Source organism: Berghia stephanieae, chromosome 2 (assembly GCF_034508935.2).
Source record: "Berghia stephanieae isolate SIO BIC M18660-M18661 chromosome 2, UCSD_Bste_1.3, whole genome shotgun sequence".
Classification (NCBI taxonomy): Eukaryota; Metazoa; Mollusca; class Gastropoda; order Nudibranchia; family Aeolidiidae; genus Berghia; species Berghia stephanieae.
In genome coordinates this window covers 121162984-121187358 of record NC_088361.1, presented here as the reverse complement: position 1 = coordinate 121187358, position 24375 = coordinate 121162984, and the positions used below count along the sequence as shown (strand labels likewise).

General features: G+C 33.8%; 1 protein-coding gene across 2 annotated transcripts in view; it reads right to left on the bottom strand.

Annotated features, from left to right (window-relative positions):
• Window positions 1-7813: 7813 nt before the first annotated feature.
• Window positions 7814-24375, bottom strand: part of LOC144966455 (partitioning defective 3 homolog) — a 71750-nt gene continuing 55188 nt past the window's right edge. For both annotated transcript variants that reach the window (XM_078902999.1, XM_078903000.1), the window contains 8 exons: window positions 18773-18865; window positions 17239-17565; window positions 16369-16525; window positions 15446-15706; window positions 14533-14786; window positions 13066-13286; window positions 12805-12872; window positions 7814-11025 (listed from right to left, as the gene is read on the bottom strand). In XM_078902999.1, the coding sequence (XP_078759125.1) occupies window positions 10248-11025; window positions 12805-12872; window positions 13066-13286; window positions 14533-14786; window positions 15446-15706; window positions 16369-16525; window positions 17239-17565; window positions 18773-18865 (2159 nt within the window). In that variant the 3' untranslated portion in view covers window positions 7814-10247. The remainder of the gene's footprint in view (window positions 11026-12804; window positions 12873-13065; window positions 13287-14532; window positions 14787-15445; window positions 15707-16368; window positions 16526-17238; window positions 17566-18772; window positions 18866-24375) is intronic.

The following is a 24375-nucleotide window of genomic DNA, read 5'->3' as shown; positions in this document are numbered from 1 at the left end:
AGACACAAGCATAGGTCCCAACTAAGAGGAATACACTCAAATGTTTACAAATCATATAATATAATATGTAAACTAAACATAATACAACGCATAACACAGAGATGATTTACAAGGAAAAAAATATCATCTTCCAAAACAAACTATACATTTGACTGTTTCCCTCCCAGCCAAAGAACTCCGGCCAGGGCCAGGACAAAACCAAGAAATCTCATTCCAAGACAACGACAGGAAAAAATTGGAAAACGGGTTGGGGGGATAGAAGACACAGCATGTACCTCCCTGCCCACTATGGGAGGTCAGAATCCCCACCCAGAGAGCATACTATCATTGTGCATAGTTTGAGATCAGCTAAAAGTCTCAACCAGACACAAGAATATTATTAATGTCCATTTAATGCTACAAATTAAAAAAAAAAGAATGGAATGGAATTAAAGACATGATTCATAAAAGAACACAAATCACAGCGTAAACAAATGCACCCAAACAGACTACCTTCCACACTAACCAAAACTATAGCCTGGGCCGAGGTAAACCAAGCTTGTATTCCCGGACAAGGATTAAAACACACATAGAATAGGACACCGGATACCTTTCTAAAAGGCCAACTGCCCACCAACTGAAAAAGACTTCATATTCATAGTTGACAAAACCAATCAACCAAGTGGAACTCGAGGATTTCACGAGAACTACAGGATATAAAGAGGAAAAATCACCATGATTTAATAAAATAATGTAAACATTTGTACATTCTGATATATGATATAATTGATGGGCAAAAAATCAAAATGCATCTGTGAGCAAGACCAGTCTTACTATAGTCCGTTTCACGGAGGTGTTTATCATTAATAATGTCAGTTGTATTACAGTGATATTTTGCATTTCCACGACCAAAGAAAAACTTTTTTTTTTCTGAATTTAATATCCACAAATAATATTTTTACTCTACAGGTTATATAAAAAAGACAAACTATAACAAAGAAAAAAAACTATTGTTCACAGTACGGCAAGTTACAAAATAAGATTTCACATAATGAACTATCATGAACATTCACTAAATTCATGCGCCTCAACAATGACATAGACATGATTACTGTATCATTGTTAAATCGTGTGTACATTTTATGAAAAAAACAACATAATCATTGTACTATTTCATTTCTCACACAAATATTCATTAATAAAACCAGAGGTGTAGCATAATTTTGTTTGCTTATTTGACACTTGACTGTCAATTTTAAAGTTTTCAACAATGGATTTGAATTGCAATATAGTTTGACATTGAAAAGCAATGCCTTGATATGATTTAATTACTGTGGAATGGGGTGACTAAGGCCAGTTAGTTGGGATGACCAAGACCAGCTCCCAGTTTGTCCTTTCGATTGTAGCCACTTTTTAAACATCTTTATGTGATATACCTTCACATTGAAATAACCTGTCTGATGTTTTTGTTTGCTACTCAAAACAGATAGTTTTGAAATGATGATCGTTTTAGGTCATGACACTGGGTTTTTTTGTTTTTTTTTGTTTTTGTCTTTAAAGTTTTACGGGACTTTTCACACTATGAGATCATTTCAGCATCAGTAAAAAGGAAGATGAATAGAGGAAAAGTTGTAGATCTGAAGTTAAAAGCACCGAAGAAAGGAAGACAAATGGGAATGGTTAAATGGAGCACAGAAGATTCTATGAGCAATCCACGAAAGTCTCATCCAGGCACAAGCGAAAAATCCCTCTAAGAAAGATACAGTCAAATATTTACAAAGTACAGGGTGATTCAAAAAGAATTTGAAGAAACTATCAGATAAAATTTTTAAAAAAGAAAAGCAATAAAAAACACTGGCTTGGACACATGTGTAGTTCATGCCTTCAAGTTTTTATTTCATGTTTTATAAATGTTTCATGTGGCCACCATCGGCAGTGAGGTCAACATCAAGCCAATATGAGTATTCATCCCAAATGCGCCGCAACATGTCACAGTTAACCATGTTGATTGCAGCTGTTATTCGATCTTTCAAGTCATCGATACTTGCTGGAAGTGGTATAATATAAACTTGGTCTTTAACATTCCCCCACATGAAAAAGTCACACACAGTAAGGTCCGGGAATCTGGCAGGCTAAGCACAGAGAGCCAGGTCTTTAGCACCTCTCCTCCCAATCCAACACCAAAGCACGTTTTCATTCAAATAAGTTCTGACCCCATTTTGATTGATCTTCCTACAATTCAGCTACACCGGAAGTTATACTAAAGACAGCGGTGAAATTGACACCTAATCAAACTTAGATATCTACTCTCTCAAATTACCACAAATTCAGTCCACTACAATACTATAGACTTTAAATAACTGCAAAATTATTTTGGCGTATTCTTTTAGAATCACCCTGTACAATACAATCACAACTAATAATTATGTACTCCATAACAGAGAGATGATTTACAAGGGGAAAATATCATCAAAAACAAACAAACATAAAAAAATACCCATTTGACTATGTCCCTCCAAGCTAAAGATCTCCGACAGGACTAGGAAAAATCCAAAGCAATCTCAATCCAGAACAAAGACAGAGAAGAGAGCAACATGGAAAGGGAAAACAGATAATGGGGGATAGAAGGCACAACAAGTGACCTCTTTGCCCATCATTGGAGGTCAGAAGACCCCCACCCAGAGGTCATGACATTGTACTGTAAAGCATTTGAAAGTTTTCAATATAGAAGAAATGAGCAAAATCCTTAATTTGTGTTTTATTTTCAGGTAAAAAAATATTTTTGTTTGTTCGTGGGTATATGGAAGAGGCATGCAAAACATCAATGCTGTACAACAAACAGTTCTAGAGAGAAAAACCTCTTATTTTGGAAAACGACTATAATACTAATATGGGTTATCATTAGTCCATTTGAAGTCATGGATGGACTTACGACTGAAATGACCACATACTGTAATGGACATAGGAGATAATTCTGTACACAATTCTGCCCTACTCTGACAAAACATTTTTTTTTTTCCATTTTGACTAGAAAGGTTTTGCTTCAAATAGCAAATTGATTAAAAATGAAATGACATTGAACATGTCAAAATATCAAACCTGATACTCAAAGAAGTCTCAGGTTTGAAACTTTTGGACAAGATAGGAATATCTTAATAGACTCAGTATTTGTAATAATAATTTTCTGACCAATATGGAGAAAAATGTGTGACGTCAGAATACAGCAGAATTCTCATTGGCGCCAAAGAGATACACAGAGAAATTTGAACCATCTTCGATGAAAACAAATGACAATGGAAGCCACATGCATTTTGAGTAGTAGTAAATTATGTTAAAGCACCAATAGAATCCTTTAGCAGACGACAGTTGAGTCCATTGCCAGTTGGATGGAAGATGGGATTTAAAATGGAAATGGAAATAATTTACATTATTTGATTCAAGTAAAATATGTACACAGTGATTATTATTATTATTATTACTATTATTGATAAAGGCATTCATACCATACAAATTTAGGGCAATGGATATTTGAAGAGAAAGAAAAAGAAGAAGAAGAGGAACAACAACAACAACTAGAACAAGAGGAAGGCGGACGAGGCGGAGACCACCAAAAAAAGCGACAAATAAATGATAACAGGTGATGAGAATTTAAAGCTATGGTTATGATGACAATCTAGTCTAGTAATAACAAGGGAATTTAATATTTGAGGGATGAGAATAAGGCATTCAAATAATATCCTGGATATCCCAACTGTATTTGGCATCTCATTTTTTTTTTTTGGACACCCTGGAGTGTTCATTTACAAATTAATTCCTCATTTTTCATAATATCTGAAATCTTTGCAAAATTGAAAAGACACTTGCACAGAAATCACAACCCTATAAATGATTTTTTAAAATATAACAAAAATTCTGAAGACATGCAGTAAAAATAGACTGTGATCTTTCATTTCAAATCTTATGGGAGGATAATAAAATCATACATTATATTATTGTATCTAAAATATAAATTTATATTTTGTTATAGTTTAGAAATCACATTTTTATCGCCACTGTAGTGTGCATTTTGAACTAAGTAATGCACAAACTTAGGTTGTTTTCATTTGGTGCATCCAATCAATGGAAAAATTTACAGTTACTCGTATTGTGACTGGAAATCACTCTATAAATAAAGTTATCTATTAATGTTATTATTTTATAAACTTGAACAACCAAAATGTTTCTTTGTTAAAAAAGTAATCACTGCTCTCAAGTAAAAGTTGCTTCTTTTTTTCTCTTTGGAGGGAGGATAAGGGAGTAATTAGTTGACCTGGGCTTTGTCTGGAACTCTTAATATTTTAACTTTGTCAAGCTACAAGAAAAGGTTCTTTGCTCTTCAGTTTCAAGAAATGGACATCTGAAAAACCTGATGGTTATCCAAGTAATTTTTACATTTATTTATTTTTGGATAATTCTGGGGGCGATATTTTATCATTACCAGTACATACTATCATTTGCTAATAACATTTCTTGTTAAATATTTTTTTTTCACAACCGATATTAAATAAATGCAAGCACAACACTTTACACATCCATTTTACCCACTCTTTTCATTCAACCATACAAGAACGATGTAAAACAACCTTTTCAATAAAATGAGCCATTATGACGTTTCCTACACAACCGTTACTAAATCTATATATTTAAATGTACAAAAATGGAACAAACTAAAAATTCAATAGAATAAAAAAATAAAACAAAAACAAAAAAAATATAATTTAAAAATAAAAAAAATAAATTTCAAACTAATTATAATTTTTTAAAAGGATGAGTATAAAAGGAGGAATGCTATTGGTATGCATTATCACAATGAATCTTAATGACTCCAAGTCCCTGAATGAATAAATAAAGGCGTCTCAGACAGAAAGCTCTTTACAAGAAATAAATAATAAATAATCATTAAAAAAAATAAAATAAAATAAAATAAATAAAATAAAATAAAATAAAATAAATAAAAGGACTGAATAAATTAAATATCAGAAAAATGTGCAAAGACATTTTATCTGTGAGTTGATTCACAAGTAGTCAAGAATATAAAAATCAAAGCCAGACACAAAGCACTGATATCAATAAACAGCAGATTATTTAATATTATGGTCTGGGCTGAGGGTTGGGACTAACGCAAACTGGTCTCACAAATGCCATTATGGGAGAATTAAGTAGAAGTTAAATAAACTATCCCTGAATGTAAACACTTCGGTGTTACGTTCCAATTATAGCTTCTCATTCATAACCATGAGTCAACAAGTTATAATTCAAAAATTTATTCATCATAATTTATATTATCTTAAATTAATATTATATCTTATGATGAAATTGAATAAATATCTAATGCATTGACCTAAATTAAAATGTATAATTATTTACACAAGACAAAGGGAAAAAGAAAATAATCACAAGTGAAGTGAAATAACAAAAACTTTCCCGATTACTTGTCTCCAGAGGGAGTGGCTAAGACTGATTGAGTTACCATGCTTGTTAATCTTCTTATTTCTATGTTCTGAAAATAAATATTAAGAAAATGGAATAGAAGCTTCAATTTAATTTACAAAGGCAATAGATGTGGACAAATTGTCTTGAATGTCTAAAACATTGTGTTTTGCTGACACAGGGAAAACCCAAAACGCCAACATCATATGTCTTAGTTAATACAATTGAAACTTCTATTCCCTTTAATTATTGTTATTTACATCTTCGAACTTCAAGCAGCGGCATTTGCATTTCTGAGACTATGGAAGTGAAGAATATCAGGCAATCAAATGGAATTGCTAATTCAGGCTGGCATTATTTTTTTCTTGTATATTACTAGCTACTCCAAACCGATATTTCAAATCATAAAATTAACAAACATGTTTCCTGTAAATATAATTATAAGACATTTGAATGCAATCAACATGGGCAATTAGTTGTCCTCAAGTTGTGCAACTTTAAATTTTTGACTGTTTTGGTCGCATTTCAAATGGGCCAAAAACCCGTTTTCAAATTTCTCTAACAGCATAGATTATAATCCCAAACAACTCAAACTTCTTTAACTTACACAACACAACACTGACAAATCACCTCATTTTATAAAGACTGTAGCTAAAAGTTAATAATTATTGCATAAAAAATGCTGAAAAATCAAATTTGCGCAATATTTGAAAATGACCTAAGAATTGCAAAAATAACCATTTTTCAAAAAATTCATTAAATATTCAAGTAAAGCCACACATACTTCAATAGAGATAAAATAAAAGCCAAGAATAAATAGGGTACTACTGAATAAAATTAAATTAAATTAGCATCTTCACCAAAATATGACAGATCCAATTTGAAAGTGGAAAAAAACGAGGAAAAACAAGGAATTTAAAAAATTCACAGAAAATTAAAGAATACAGTTATAGATATAAAATACAGTAAACTTGAAGCTTGTTTTCAATACTACCAAATAATGAATCGTTCAATCAAAAATAACATCATGACATTTCTATTTGGTTGAACTCAAAATGTTGGAATTTTTTATTAAATACGGTGTTGTTTGTGACACAACTTTGTTTTGTTTTTGTTATTAAGGTTTTACTTGCAACACATTAAGGTCATATCAGCTCCAGTAAAAAGGAAGAAAATGGGATAGCAAAAAGTTCTAGAATTACAATTAAAGCACCTAAGAAAAGGTAAGACAAGGGGGAATTGGTTCAAATAAGAAACAATTTAAAGCAGATCAATTTAACCTATATTTCCAGCAACACTAATCACACAAATTTGATATTTTTAGAAAGAAGAATAGCACTTTTGAACTGTACTAGAAATGTTCCTAGCTTAATTATTAAGCAAATGCCGACATAAAAGCTCAATATCTTGTGAAAAAACTCCCTCTGACGTCAAAATCGCACAGTTTGGAGTAGCTAATATTATTATTGTTATTATCATCTTGTTCTATCTATATTCAAATTTTTATACACTCCTCCCAGGCCAGCTTCCATCGATTGATTAAAACATTTTTTTGGTAAAACCATTGCTTGTTGATTTGTTTAAAGGTATGACATTAAAAAAAAAAAAAAAAAAATAAAAAAAACCCCAAAAAACAAACAAATCAACTGTATCATTTTGCACACTTTAGAATATCAGATACTAATTTGAATCAAATTAAGCTAGTGAGAAATATTGAGATTAAATACATTTTTACTGTGCTGATTGTGAGAGAATTACACTATCTACTATAAACATGTACCCAAAACTTCTTGTTGACTGTTTCTCAATTTTATCTGAAGACCAACGATTGAGGAAAGACTGAAACTGAAACCATTATAGAAAGAATGAAGTTGAAGTCACTCGAGATTTATTTTTAAAAAAGAAATAAAAAAATCCTTTAGAGCCATTCAGCTTGTGGAGCAGGAGTTGATCCCAGTTTCTATAGAGTGAAATGGACAATAGCAATTGCTGGCTATCCTTTGAATAGAACACTAGTCTATCGTATTGCACATTCTGCCAGATCCAACAGAACCAGCTACCCAATCATTGCAGGGTGGAATGAAATCACTCAGATCTCTGTCATTGGTTTTTGTAAGTTCTCACTAAAGTCCATCTAACAGATTCACAACTGCCAACTTTTCAAAATGGCAAATAGAGAATTTTAGATATAAGTCAAATTCTAGCCTGTCACACACTGACAACTAAGAACAAATTCAACTGTCAAATAAAAGAAAAAGCGTGTAAGATTTGACCATAACAATAATAAGATTCATACTTGCATTTACAGGACTTTTTTGATGAGTACGTCTTGTCTTTCCCAATAAAAAAAATATAATTAAAAAATCTTGTTTTTTGTTGTTTTTTTTTTCCACTTTAGTATGCTTTTCTTTTATGATGATGCCATCATATTGCTATTGGCAAGATCCAAAACCTATAAATAGTTTAATATGATTCACCATATGCCATATAATATCAAACATATTCCATGGTGAATAAATTATATTATCATATTTATCTATTGTAATCTTTCTGACATGGCATATAAAAAATAATTAATAAAAATTTGAAGCACTTATAGGGAAAATCTATCTGTTATCATGAGTTAGGGAATAGGGCTACCAGATTGGATATTTCCAAATCACATCAGGAGAGTTGGCAAGCTTATAGACTAAAAACGTTAAAGGATTTGTGTGTTGGAATGATTGAGCTGCCAGGTGGCAGAACAGCAAGTATTTAACCTAAACATATACCATCAATAGTCACAATACAGCAATACTGAAAGGCAATTTATTCAAGCAGGTGATGAGAAACAACACATCATGAGATAAACGTAATATTTGTTAAGCTTGACTAAATATGTGACCCATCACCTCAAAATGGAGTAATGGTTAAGATGCTGAAAAATGAATTTATCATTTTTTAATTTTTTTTAAAGAGCCTTGGGGTGAGTTTATAAACTTTATTGGGGAGAGTGAGCATGGATTTTTGGAAGTGTGTAAAATTTAAACTTACAAATTTCACTTAAAATTCACGACATAATACCATATTGAAACAGTAGTTCACATATTTCAAGTAACCATTTATGAGCTTCAAGAAATGAATTCAATTACAAACTTACTATATAATAAAACTAGCATGGACAAAACTGAAGTTGAACATTTAAATGAAATAAGCTGGAGATGAGGGATGGAGATGATGTGTGGCTATGTGGTCTAGTGGTATGACACTCGCTTTCAGATCGGAAGGTCCTAGGTTCTAGCCTCGCTCGGTGCATAGTTGAGTCCTTGAAAAAGGCTCTTTACTCACATTCTCCCACCATTCTCATGTGTAAAATGAGTACCTGGCCATTAACAATATTGTCTCTGTCTGCAAAAATTATAATACTGCCTGGTATATGTATAGGCGTCTTGTTTCATCCTACATGTTAAGGCTGTTGTAAAGCACTTAGAGCACATTTAGTGGATATTGCACTATATAAATGCTCTAGTTTTTTAAAAAATAAAGCTCTGAGAGAGAGAGAGAGAGTTTGATTTTACTCTAATCTCACATACTTTACTATTTTCACCAAGAGGGTTGTAACAGTACTACGACTTCAATTACAAGTCTCTGTTTGCAACCGTCTTATTGCTGTCTTGGAAAGAAATTCAGACTGTAAATAGCTTTTCACTACAAGCAGTACACAAGACTATATAGCCAAAGGTTAATATTGTCCATAAAAACAAAAAGTCATTCATAGACATGAGCCCCAAGGAACTAGAGTTTATTGCAGTTTCTATAGCATTAAACGGAAATCAAAAATTGCTTGCTACTCTTTTGATAAGACGCTAATCTATCACAAGTACTTTCTGCCAGATCTAGAAGATTCAGTTCAAGTGGAGAAGCAGGGGGGTGGGGGGGGGGGGGGGGGGGGGGGAGGTCAGAAAAAATAAATTTTGTGATTTCCCCCTGCCCCAATAACACAGGCCCAACGTTATTTTGATCTTAGGATTCATCCAGAAGAAAAAAAATAATCAAGAGGACATTTTTATACATATGAATTGATTAATGTAAAAAGACAAAGACATCAGTTTGGAATGTCTAAGTCTCCAGGTTCTTATTCTTCTCCTACCCTGGTGATGACGTCAGGTTAGAGTAAAACCAAACAAGCCTGGGAAATGGTTATGTAAACATTGCGTCACCAGAGCAGCTGGTGCTACTGTTTGCACTAACCTATTTGGTAAACATTCTTATCATACATACTATCTTATCGTGGGTCTGAGATGATCTAAATGTGTTGCCTAGTTCAATATTTCTTTGGAATAGAGGAGATAAAATAAAGATGTGACATTGATGGAGGCAGAAGAAGATAAACACTTTTTGATTCATTACGTGCCATTCAGCCATTCTTAAATATGGATCCCTGCATGGTAAAAAAAAAAAAAGGAAAGACTATAATCTCTTGGAATAAGAGAATATAGATTGCCCCAGTAAGGATATATCCAAAGAGGAGATCCTGAAATTTGAGCAAACAAAGCAGTGTCATCATTATTTTTTTTCAAATGTGAGGACTCATTTGTAAGGACATAAGATAACCACTCTACTCCGTCTGTTTTGCTTTACCATTAATCTCACGATTGTTGAGAGAAAAAAAAACACAATTCCCCGAGAATTGATGTGGATCTACAGAAATCTCAAGCACGAGATGAATGACACAGCAGAGACGTATCTTTCCAAAGACTGAGACACGAATGGATCATAAATCAATTTTTATAGGGAGGGTGGAGAGTGAGTGCCTTTGTTTACACCTTTGCTGGGTCTGGGTGATTGGATGAGGAATGATGCTTGTAGTGATGATGAGATGGGTAAGGCAAGGAAGAACTCAAAAATTGAGGAGTGGGACTGGTCCGAAAACGTTGCTGATGGGGGATGCTGATAGGACCAGTGCTAGATCCACCATCATCTCTGTTACCTCGGTGATTGTCTGGGGAATTTCTTGTTGAATGGTGTTGTTGCTGGTAGTGGTGGTGGTGGTAGTTGGAATGATTGTTATCTAAATCGTCATTATCGTAACCTCCTGAAAAACTGGTAATCTCTTCCTGAGAACTATTTACACGAGATGAGTGGGCATGAGGGAGAGAAAGATGATGATGTTGTTGTTGATGATTACGTTGCTGTGATTGCTGAGAAGGGTAGTAAGAGGATGGTGATGATTGGCGAAATTGTTGATGCTGTTGTTGCTGTTGATCAAGATGATGTGGATACGGATGAGACTGTTGATGATAAAACTGTTGATGACTGTCTACAATTGTAGAATTGTCTTGTTGATAGTATGATGACAAAGACCCTGCTGCTCCTTCCCTGGGAAAAGTTCCTCCTGTCGCCCCTCTGGATTGGGGTCGACTTCTGGGTTGCCGATTGCTGCTGCTGCTACCACTACTGTTGGAATGAGTATAGTGTAGTTTGTGGTTGAATGCCGTAGTGGAGGAACTGGCCATGTTATTGCTATTGATGTTGGTCATACTAGAGGAGCTACCGTATGACCTAACAGATGGATGACCTCGTTCATTCTGACGATTTCTGAAAATAGAAAATTGGATGTTTATCTTTGATACAATGTTTGAAATGAAAAATTGGTGAGGAGGCGCTGGTGTAAGAGGAATCTAAGTATTACAAGGCAGGGCAGGGCAGAAACTTATCCTAGTTCTGTTGTCTAAAGCTTAGTTGCTTCCTTTGTTTAGACACCTGGTGATAACTTATTATAAATTATTGGGAAGAGGACAATTCATTGCAGTGCAAGCAGATAAGAATTACGGAGCTCTTTTTGATAAAAACCTTTCTATGAAAATATTTCATCACCTGTACAGTGTAAAAATTGCTTTCCATTGATCTTTTTTTCTAACGGGATTTACGGCGCTTTCGACACAGTGTGGTCATTTCAGCGCCAGTAAAAAGGATGAAAATGGGGTAGTAAAAATATTCTAGATTTAAGATTGAAAGAACAGGAGAAATGGTAAGACAAAGGGGAAGGTTATAATAGGAAACATATGTAGATTCCAAGAGCACATTATCAGTGCACTTAGTTTGAGATCACATAACCACTACAAGGAATACACTCAAATGTATAAAACCATTATAAAAGTAAAAGACATATAACAATGCAAAACAGAGAGATGACATACAAGGGAAAAAAATATCTTCTGACAAAACTCTATAACTGTATGTCTGTTTCCCTCCCAGCAAGGACTCCAGCCAGGACCAGAACAAATCAAAGTAATCCTATCCCAAGACATTTTGTTTTTTTTTGTTTTTTAAGGGTTTTACGGCGCTTGCAACACATTAAGGTTATATCAGCACCAGTAAAAAGGAAGAAAATGGGAAAGTAAAAAGTTATAGAATTACAATTAAAGCACCCAAGAAAAAGTAAGACATAGGGGAACTAGGAACAAATAGGGATCAGATGTAGATTCCAAGAGTATACCACCAATGTACTTAGTTTGGGATCACCTATAAGTCTCATCCGGACACAAGCACAAAATCCAACAAAGAGGAACACACTCAAATGCTTATATTATACATTGAAAATAACAAATATAATAATACATAACAGAGAGATGATTTACAAGGAAAAAAACATCATCTCCCAAAACAATAACTATGCATTTGACTGTTTCCCTCCGAGCTAGGACTCCGGCCAGGGCCAGGACAAAACTAAGTAATCTCATTCCAAGACAAAGACAGAAAGCATGTTGGAAAACAGTTATAAGGGGATAGAAGACACAGTATGTACCCCCCTGCCCTCTATGGGAGGTCAGGAACCCCACCCAGTATCCCAAGACAAAGATAGAAAGTAAGCAAGTTGGAAAACAAATATAGGGGGATAGAAGACGCCGTAAGTGCCTCCCTGCCCACAATGGAAGGACAGAAGACCCCACCCAGCCTTCCGTTGATCGTTCTCTCCACTATGTCACTGCTCGTAGAATTTAAGGAGGCCTCGGAAACCCTGTCAAAGCACTTAGAGCATGGTAAAAAAAAAATATTAAAAAAAAACTCTGGTCAGCCACAGCTTTGATAAGCTTTTTAAAAGAAATATAGGGCAATGTCTTTTTAATGTGCTGAAAGTGCTTTAAATATGCCCCTGAGCAATCATAAACATTTAACATGTCAAACGAGATATGATGCCAGTATAATTTTTTTTCCCAACAGAGACACTGCTGTTTCCCGCCAGGTACTAATTTTACACCTGAGTGCATAAAACAATGTGAGTAAGTGCCTTTTCCATGGACTCAATTTTGTGCAGCCCATATGGAGACTATAACCAGGGGGCCCAATTCAAAAGCTTTTCTAATTATTTGTTACCTTTCAAAGAAGAGTGGTGACTCTGAGTCATGTCTGCCTATGTCAGGTTGTATGCTGCTTGTTGCCCACTAGGGAGAGAAAGAAAAGAAAATGTATAATATAGTTTGAAACTATAAGAAAAGATTGAAGAGAGAGAGAGAGAGAGAGAGAGAGAGAGAGAGAGAGAGAGAGAAAAAGAGACAGACAGAGAGAGAGAGAGAGAGAGAGAGAGAGAGAGAGAGAGAGAGAGAGAGAGAGAGAGAGAGAGATTGATTCACCAACCTTCTGCTCCAATTGCTGGATCTGCCTTTCATACTTTTCCTCCGTGTCGTCCAGAGGGTAGACTCCCTCCCGCTGACGGTGTTTCTGCTGGTACATAGTCCTCAGCTGTTGAATCTTCTCAGCCCGAGACAGAACGGCCTGTTTGATGTTGGATCTGGAATCATTGGGATCCTGGTTGTATGGATGACTGTGGTGATTGTTACTGCTGCTACTGTTCTGGGCTGAAGATTTAAAAAAAATTTTTTTTAAATACAATGATAAAAACAATTTCATAACTGTTATCGTCTTTTTCTTCTTCAAGTTCCATGCTTACCTAGGCTTTGGACGCTGCACAGATCTAATCATAATTATTATAAACAAGAGTAAAAATAAAATCCAATCACTGCCTTAAACAGCAACAAAGAAATAACCTGAAGTCTTTTTCACTACATTAATATGTGTGCCTGTCTTAAAGGAAAATTCACTTTTTAGGCTATTTTTTGTACAATGCTCTATGGAGAGGCCAAAAAGCATGCTAGAAATAATTGAATATCAATTTACCAAGAACATTCCATTATTCCTTGCACATCTTTCTTTTTTTTTTTTTCCAAACCACACACTTATTTATAATGAAGCATTTTATTTCCAGTATTTCCAGTCTAACCTTGGCATGCGTTTTATTCGTCTCAACAACCATTCCTACCATCTCAAGCTTTCTATGTCTAATACATCATTCGCATTGCTATATAAGGGCTGAAGAAAATATAGATAGTCAATAATGAGTTGTGTTGTTGTATTCTATCGAAATGATTTTATTGTTTGACCAAAATAAAAGTAACAAAACAAGACGAATAAAATTCCAATCGCCAATTCATCCAATCTCGTCAACAAATCAAAACATATCATCATCATCTTCATCTGCCAGCTTCACTCTAGTTCCGGCGCCAAAAAAACCCAAAAAAAAGTTCAAGGGAGACAATCAAAAAAAAAAAAAACAAAAAAAAAAACACATCAAATCATACAGCAATAACGTTTACAGTTGTCTCCCATGAACTCCGATCATGATTATTTTCACCAAGGGCTAAGCCAAAATATTCACCTTTGTCTTTGTTTATTAAACAGAAGCCTAAATTCTTCACTAGAATTGTTTATCATCTTCTGTTTTCAAGCTTTATTCATTTTATGAGGTAATGATAAATTGTTTCATCTTTTTTTTTTTTGTGATACATATTCAAAAAGGATAATAATTTCTGTACAATCCTAGCAAAAATGGAATATGAGAAAACATTTAATAAAGAAAACTTAAAACTTAATTGCATACTAGTTCCGCAAGCACTGTCATATATTGAATATTAGTATATTTTTTGTTTGTTTTTTTTTCTTTTTAAAAAGAAAGAGAAATGTGAAAATATCTTATTTACCTCAAGAAACCATGAATAAAAACACTTTCTGGTTGGGAAATGAATAATTAAGAACGATCTCTCTTACCCATGGCAGCTGGATGGAATAACCTGGGGTCTTGCTGGACGTTGTTTCCGTGATGGTCTCCAGGCACTTGTTGCTGGTGGTAATGGCCTCCTGGGCCGACATATGGTTGGAAGGGACTAGCTCTGTCAGGATAGACCACAAAACCACCAGCACCTCCTCCAACATTTCGACCCGATGAAGGGTCCACTGATTGAGACCGAAGACGCTGCTCTGACACATGGTGTTCTCTCAATCTAGCATACTCCTCTTCAATTCTGTTTGGGGAGGATTTACAAACGTTTTAAGCTTTTCATTAGATTTCCTTTTACCATAAGGGCAGTTTGGCAGGAAGACATTGAGTAAAATAAATAAAAGACTACACAAAACAGCTACACAAAACAATCTAAACACTTTAAATCACAAAATCTTACCTTTAACGAGAAGGCAAATAAAACCCACAAAACTACAACCTCAGCAGATAAGCATCATTTTTATGCCCAAGTAAAAATAGCTTCAATTTTAAAAGCTCAAATACTAGAACAAAATACCAATAGGAATAACAAAAATTATTACACTTTAGAAAAATTGTGGGGATTCTAACAATTCTACGTAAAGTAGGAAAGGAGGAAGGCAGAGTAGAGAGAGAGAGAGAGAGAGAGAGAGAGAGAGAGAGAGAGAGAGAGAGAGAGAGAGAGAGAGAGAGAGAGAGAGAGAGAGAGAGAGAGAGAGAAAGAGAGAGAGAGAGAGAGAGAGAGAGAGAGAGAGAGAGAGAGAGAGAGATAAGAGAGAGAAAGAAAGAGAGAGAGAGAGAGAGGAGAGAGAAGAGAGAGAGAGAGAGAGAGAGAGAGAGAGAGAGAGAGAGAGAGAGAGAGAGAGAGAGAGAGAGAGAGAGAGAGAGAGGAGGGACAAAGAGAACAATTGAGAGAGTCCTGACCTTTCATTTTCTTGTTGACTGGCTCGTCTTCCTCGTATATTTTGAATAGTAAATGGATTGGAGGGTTGGACAGGATCCAGGACAACAGGATAAAACCCATGTTCTGTCTCGACATCCCTAGACCTAGAGCTGGCATTGTTTCTGTCCATGGAGTGCTCTGCCCTTCTCTGCGTCTGATGGTTGTTGTTCTTTTGAGATGATCGCTCCTCAGAGCGAGACCGACGTAGTGCTTCCTCATTTGATTTCCGTCCTTTACCAAATCTGCAATTACAATTGAACACACTTTGATAGGAAACCAGTATTAGATCTCTATTGTAAAGTATTTTATCTGCACACAGTGAACATTATCTCATAGCAAGATATCAAACATATCCATCATTCCAGGACATGCTTGAAAACTTTTTTTTATTTTTTGTGAGATAATCTTCATATTAAGTCATTTTTGTTTTCTATTTACCATACCTGAAATCAAATTTGAAAACACTTCGAATGGAAACCAGTATTACATTTATTTATCAAAATTCTCTCATATACACACAATTGAAGAATATTCCATGACAAAAAATTGGACACATAAACCCTTCCAGGACAGACTTGTCCATATGTGAGATGATCTTCATAAATACCTTCATATTTGCAATCAAAACCAGAATACAACAACAAACTTATTGGTCTAGTGAGCAATGTTGAATATGATCTCAAATAGGAAAATATTTTAATTACAAAAATAGAATGCTTTGTTGGGACATCTAAACTGAATGGCACGGTGCCTCATGTTGTAACAAATAGAATAGACAAAGCATTGTGAACATTTCAGAAACTAGGACAATGCTCTATATAAATGCCCATATTTTAAAAAAACTTTTGGATATGAAATTTGACTTTAAGATTTCTAGGGCACAAGGGACATATTCGACACTGACCTGAGAAAACCTTTGAACAAGCCACCACCGGTTTTCTTGTCTTTGTCTTTCCCCTTCTGACGCTTCAGGCTATTTGTGTCCTCACTGCTGATCGAAGATCGACCAGAAAACGAGGGATCCAAGTTGAAACCACTATTTTCCAAACTTTCTTCCTCCACTGAAAAAAATACCCAAGGTTTTAGTTTAATTATTTAATGAGAAGTTTTAAACCTGACACACCTAATCTCATGAGAGCTATTAAGAAAATTGTCACACTAATCATTGACAATAATCTGATTGTATGAAATCCTTTAAATGGAATATCCATCAGTGAAATAAGCTTGTTGGTCATGTTAATATGTCAGTCATATAACTTTATATAAAAAAGCTTTAATAATAAAAATAATAATAATAATAATAATAATAATAATAATAATAATAATAATAATAATAATAATAATAATAATAATAATAATATTGATGATAATGATGGTGATGATGATGATGATGATGATAGTAATATAATAATAATAATAAAATAATAATACTAATAATAGTAATAATAATAATAATAATAATAATAATAATAATAATAATAATAATAATAATAATACTTGATAATAATAATAATAATAATAATAATAATAATAATAATAATAACCATAATAAACTTGGAGATACACCTGGTAGAAAGAAAGTTTATATTAGGCCAAAAACTGTACTGGCACCAGACAAGCTATAAGTCTCGTTCTAAATGTTAAATGCAAGCCGTTCCATGACCACGAGTTCATCTTTAAGAGTTGTAAAGGACTTACAGCAAAGCATTTACAATGGAGAAGCCTTACATAAATGCAACATTTCCCTCTATTTCTTTTAAAACATCAAACTTACATGTGTCCATAGGGTTCGGATCCATTATGTCGTATGACCTGTCCACAGCTGCCCTGAAACTATCATTGCATGCCCTGGCACGACCAAACCGCGTCTGCCAAGCAGGAGATGACTCCATGGCTTGTTGGTGATGGGGGTTACCACTGTTGCTGCCACCACCACCACCGTCACCGCCACTACTCCCATTTCCACTATATGGATGTGGTGGGATAGCAGGGGGCCTCTCAGTTGAATGTTGTACAGGGTGTGATAAGTCCTCGACTGATGACGATCTTTTCAAGTTGAAGGCATTGGATGGGGATGGTTGATTGGGTGGGTGATAAGTACCTGAACGGTTTGGTAAATAATAAAAATTAATGGATGCCATTAAAACCCGGATAAAGTTGAAGGTCATTTTCAGCTTAATTTAAAAATTACAATTTTAATGTGGACACTTCAAGGTTTCCCCTTTGACTCTATATTTCATTTACTCTTCAGAGGTTGATGCAATAACATGCACTTACAACATAGCAATATATTCTTGAGAGATAACTATTCTTAGAAACAAACAGAGACTTTCCATTTCTATATTGTGCTATTCTTTCCTTCTGTTGATAGGTGTCAATTCTCAAAACATTCATCCTGTATGTATCCTATTGTTTGGAGCCATTCCCCTTTATTATTTTGTTATCCTCTCTTGCTAATAGGAGAATCTTCTACATTCACAAAAATGAATTATGGATGGAAAAGACGGACAGTCAGGAAAATATAGAAAGCACTTGTTTCTAGCAGGCTTTTCCTTTTATAGATCGTTACTTCTTTTCTCTTTTTTTTTTTTACTGCCAGACAAATTAAAGTAGGTCATTAATTTTTCAAATTTAAAATCGTATTAATAATTGACTGATTAATCGATTTCTTCATTTATCACATTCTGTAAAATTGTCAATTAACATCAATAAACAAAAACAGCTATGATAATTAGAGACATAAAATGCAATTTGTAAAAACAAAATATTTTATCGATCCCATTAAAGCTGAAAAAAGAACTCCAACTTAAAATCAACTTGATGCCATGCACACAAAGCAATCACAATTCAAACGATCCTGTTTTTAAGCAATATGACATGCTTGACATGTATACAACATCAAAGAAAACATGAATTCCCTTGATGAGTGTAACCAAAAAACACACAAATACTTATAAACTTCTTGATCATTATCTAAATGTGAGAAGTCAAGTAATATTGTGAGATGATGACTTGGAAAATTAAGACTTTTAATGATTTCTGATTTATTGAAGCGGAGAGATTGCATTTATAAAGATGTAAACAAAGTGTGTGCAAAATAAGAGGGATGGAGGAAATGTATTGTATCCTAATGTAATGAGTTATAAATATAATTGACAGAGAAAGAAAGAAAGAAAGAAAGAAAGAAAGAAAGAAAGGAAGAAATGCATAGACATGAGTAGTCATTGTGAGGCTTGAATTAAAGTGATTTGAAAGAGATGTGGTCTTAGTTATAAAGGATTAAGATATGAAGCTTGATGGCTACATACTATCATGCACGTCAGACTTGGGAAGACTCTGAGCTTCGTTGGGATTTCTGCTGGTTTTAGGCGAGACAGCCCTGGCCTGGGTTCCATGTGTGCCTGTAAAACATTCCAACAACAAGCAAAGCCACAATGAAAACTTGACAATGGGACAGTATCAAGCATTTCAATACCGATAAAAACAGGAGAGCTGCGTTTTACATGTATGTGGTGATATATTACATAAAGGAAATCCATTTAACAAAGAGTGATAGAGTTTGCCCTTATTGCTAATATTATATTAAATCTTTTAACTAATTCACCATGTCTGTCATACAATGGCGCATACTTTTTTGTGTGTTAATTTCAGCCAAAAATACTTTTACTTTATATACTGATGGATTAAGATGACCCCTTACTTGTCAATAAAAGTCTCAAACCTGAAACTTATGACGAGCCTTTTGTCAAGTAGATCATTTTAACTTATCCATATAATATAAGAAATTAGGGCCAAAAAGAAAAAAAATATATCTGATTTTGCCAAACATTGTTTTCAAGCGTTTTAAGAATAAATTTTTAAAATAAAAATCTCTGATCATGAAAGTCCACTGTTTATTTTGAGAAGTTCAATATTGCTTTTAACAAGATTGAAATTCAAATTTAATGAAAACTAATTCCAATACATGCAAACTGCCGCTCTCCAATTACAGTAAAAGGAAAACAGATTTGACAGGAAAAAGACAAGCATATTGTCAGCATGAGATATTATAGCAGACGTAAGGATAAAAGGCATGAGACAGGAAGAAAATATTAACTGGATGTCAAGGTTGGTTGAAATGAGGACAATAAAAGCGAGTAATTTTTAAAAAGAATTTAATTTTAAACAGAATAACAACCACTGATGGCCCAATTGTAAAAGAGCATATCACATATTAATAACTTTGTTTAAAAAAAAAAAAGAAAATAATTAAGATATAACTATGTTTTACATGCTGCTACTTTATTACAGAAGAGAAATGAAACCAGAATGGACGAAACAATAATTGTTGGATGAGATTGTCGCCATAAAATCGTGTAATAATAAAAGTTTCTTATACCTTTCTTAAAAATCAAAATATAAATGAATATATATACATTGTCAATGATTACAATATGGAAACTGAAACTATAGCAATTTCACCCCGTACAAGGGATCTTTTAAACTTTTAATCAGTTAGTCTCTTATCACACAATTCACACCACACAATAAATAGCAAAACTGGATGTAAATTAGGCAGCCATTATTTTATTGGAATATACTTATTTGATCTAATGAATTGAAAATTTGTTGTTAGCCAGTTTTCAGGATTTGAAAAATGAAACAAAAAATAAAAAAGGAGAAAAAAAAAAGAAAACTTTTTTAAAACGAAAACCATAGACAGTTCCAATAATAAACAAGGAACACAATTTATGGACTTTGGTCATCAAAATTCCCTGCAAATTCATAGTGATGAAAAAAATATCACAGAAAGAAAAGAATGATGAAAAGAATGGCATATCTAATTTTGCATTTCACTCTGTCCATGTTACGAAAACCTAATAATAATTGGATCTGAAGTTGTTTACTGTTGTTAGTTATAGAGAGTCTGTGTTAATAGCCAATTAAAAGAAGTAAACACACCACCTCATCGTTACACTATCACTTCTTCACTGTCACAAAGCGAGGATTGTCTTTGATATAAAATGATATAAATGTACTGTCTGATATCATAAATCCTAAATGAAATGAAAACAAAATAATCTCCCTTAAACGCCGAGACCCTATCAAATGATCAGATTGCTTCTTTTATATAGATACTGTACCAAAAAGTAAAGAAGCAAATAAGAAAACAAAACAAATTTAAAAATAAACCACTGATAAAGTAGTCTGGATACAAAAATACAACAGTTTGCAGAGAATATACTGGCAAATATAATTTGAAGAGGAAGGGGAAGGGGGGGGGGGGGGGGGGGGGGCTAGAAGACATAATTTCTTGACTGCTCTCATTTAATAATCTTAACAATTCTAATTTTGATCTAATCCTAAGGCAGTTTGCAGGGATTTTTCTTATTTAAAAAAAACCCAAAAGACATTGAAATATCACAGACAAAAAGATGTCAAAAAAATATTTGAATTCCACATTTTTATCTTATTGACAGTTATTTCATTATAAAATAAAGACAACATGCTTCAAAAAATAATGTTATAAAAATAAATTTTACCTAAAATACAAAATGCCTAAAAGTACATTCAAAATTATTGGGATTGATTTGGGAAGAGTCAATCTTTGACTGAAAAATTATTTTTTAATTTTCTTTTTACAATCTCAATTTATCCTAGTAATTGAAAGCTATTATAGAATTAAAACTTTGGTCTTCAACCTACAGAATTTAATGTGGTAATTTGTATTACACTCAATGACAGGAGTCGTTATATATGCCAAAGCTTGTGGTCTCATACTTCCATAACTTACCTCTTTGTTTTTTATGTATTATGTATGTGTTTTTTTTTGTCTCTTTTCTTTTCTAAACATATATTTTATATGGAACTAGCACATTACAAAGGTATGCATACTAAAGACAGACCAGAGCTTAATCCTAAAAGGGGGGGGGGGGGGGGGGGGAGAGAGAGAGAGAGAGAGAGAGAGAGAGAGAGAGAGAGAGAGAGATAGAGAGAGAGAAAGAGAGAGAGAGAGAGAGAGAGAGAGAGAGAGAGAGAGAGAGAGAGAGAGATCATAATGTATTCATGTGCAAAAAAGACACATATATTCAAGTTAACCTAGCATTACAACAACTATAGAAAACAACAACAAAACACAAATACTACACAATCCACTCATGCAGGTTTTTACAGCCAGACAATAGAGACAACACTGATTAATAATTCACTGGATTTGACTTCACTCTATCCGAAATTGCATCTTAGTTTTTGCTCTCTTTGAAATAATGTTTTTTAAAAACCCAATCATTATGGGTAAACCGGACAATGGACATAACTTTTGAACCGACAACCATTTTTTCTCTCTGTAAACACAGAAACATAGCAAATTCAATTTTCTTCCTTGGTGTGAAGTTAACTCTAGAAAACAAACCCAAATCTGATTGATCTAAAACATCAAAAACTGGAGTCGTCGAGATAATCAAATGTGGCAGGAGAGTTAAAGATTCAGGAGATTGCCTAGAAACTTGAAATTCCAGAAAGCATCACTTACCAAATTGTCCAAGACATATAAAATTATTGGAAAGTTTGTGCTAGATGGGTTACAAAATGTTAACAGAAGAACACAAGCTTCAAATAGTGGAAGCTTCCCCCAAAACATTCTGGATCACTTTTAACAAGACAACATAGCAGAGACGCATCTCATTGTAAGCAAAAAAATTAATCTATTGGAATATTTGATTACACAGTCCAGATCTAGTACTGTCTCTTTTATTTGTTTGGGCTCTTAAAGAGGTTTGAGGCAGAATATCTTGTTGAGGAAGTTCAAGGATGGTCTTTAAAGCTTGATACACAATTCTTTTGGTTTATTATCTATTTACTACTATCACACAAATAAAAATGCATTGATTTGCATAAGGATTTCATTGAAAAATGATTAAGAGTGACTCACGATCATAAGTGCGTTTCAAGTGAATGTATTCAAAACTTTTTGAGTTATGACAAAATTCCGGTTTCCTTTCAGACATACCCTAAGCTTCTTGGAAATAAAGAGGGAAAAAATGTGATGCCAACAGCAGGGCTCAAACCTGGATCTCACAGGTGTAACCCCCAGACTGAAAGATCTGATATCACATAAGAGTGAAATCTAACCCTGCCGTTCTAATACTTAGATGATCTTTAAGAATACAAATCTAATATCACAGCAAAAAAAATACAATCCTAATTTATTTTTTTTTGGTTTAATTATATCGAATTATCAAAACATGGACAGATGTTTCCACAATTAATGAAACTATTAGCCAATTTGAATTTTGAAAAAATATAACCACATCCTCCCATTAAAAAAATATCACATTTAAACTTAAAACCATGCTCTGTGAGAGTGCTTGTGCAATCTTTCCATTCTGTTCCTCATTCCAGTATTAGAATAGAAATGTTAATACACTGTTTTACAAATCAGTCTTAAAATTAGATCAAAGCAACAGAAATTTAAACTACAGAAATCTTATGACAGCTTTATACAATAATATGAGACCCACAGCGTCAATCTGGTCATATGTCTGGATGAATCAGTTGAAGAAAATTAACCAGTAGAATGAATGAAGCTGACGTCTCTCTCTGCTCTTTGTTACTGTTTTTAAACCACCTCTGGGTAAATAAATTCTTCACACAGTTTTGTGTAATGGTATGATTGATCGAGTGGGTAGAACAGGTCAGTATTTTACTTGAAACGCATATCATTGATTGTAACACCTCTGTAGTTCACAAAAGAAATTAAATTTGGTGGTATTGTACCACAGCATAATGGTCATTGCTGATATCTTGGCAGTAATGTTCTACCAGCTTTACCACTAGCTTTATCTGACATTAAACCATAGGCCTGTTTTTAAATAATATACGACCAATTATAATAAAAAGGGGTTTATATTGGTATGATTAAGTTGAATATTATATGATTTTCATATAGCACCTTACCCTGTATCTTAACAAGCTCAAAGTGCTTAACTGTAATGTAACACCTGCCACTCAAACAGACAGCATAAAACAAAGCAATAAAATGGTACAGAGCTACATATTCTAGAATATTAAATTTATAGTGAGAATATGAGACTTAATCAAGTTGATATGCTTTATTGAGAACAATAAACAGTTACTTAAGAGTTCAAAAGACTAAAATTGTATGCTTCTGATCAGTTTAACTTGAAATTCACTTTTCGTCATTTGGTTCATCCTGAATTAAAACCGATTTGAGGCAGTAGGTCACATTCATACAATACGCAAGAGTTTGATCTCAATAGGGAACAAAAGTGTGATGTCAAAATGCTAGTTCGAATCTCCTTGGAAGTGTGAACCCAATCCTACAGAGGACTGGATACATACGTTGCACAATTGATCTCCTGGTTTCAAAATGAAGGCCTCTTAGCTTCTATCCTATATAAATGCTGGCCGTCTATAATAAAGATCATCCATCCTTGCTCTTTTACGCCCATAATCATAATAATCTTCTTATAAATTATGCTACTAAAATAGTTATGCCACTTTAAGATTCAATATGTAACCTATTCACTGTTTATTCGTTGTCTGAAGGACTGGTTACATACTTCCATGGAGTTTTGACCCAGAAGAGAGGAAGGTGTGACATCACGACTTCTGCTTTCCATTGATTACTTTTATTGAATGGACTCTTTCCTATCTACTTCTATCCCCTGACATAACATTCATTACATCAAACGTTGAGAAGCATCCATCGATTAATCATTTCGAGATGTGATCATCAATGGTGAAGACAAAGAGCAGAAGACGTCAATCAGAAATATACAATGTGTCATAAATTCATGGGCATACAGTATTCTATCTGGTTGTTATACACAGGCTATAAGAGATTCTATATTGTGCGTGTCGTATATAAATGGTGAAGGTCGTTAATATGACAGATAGAGGGAATATAAAT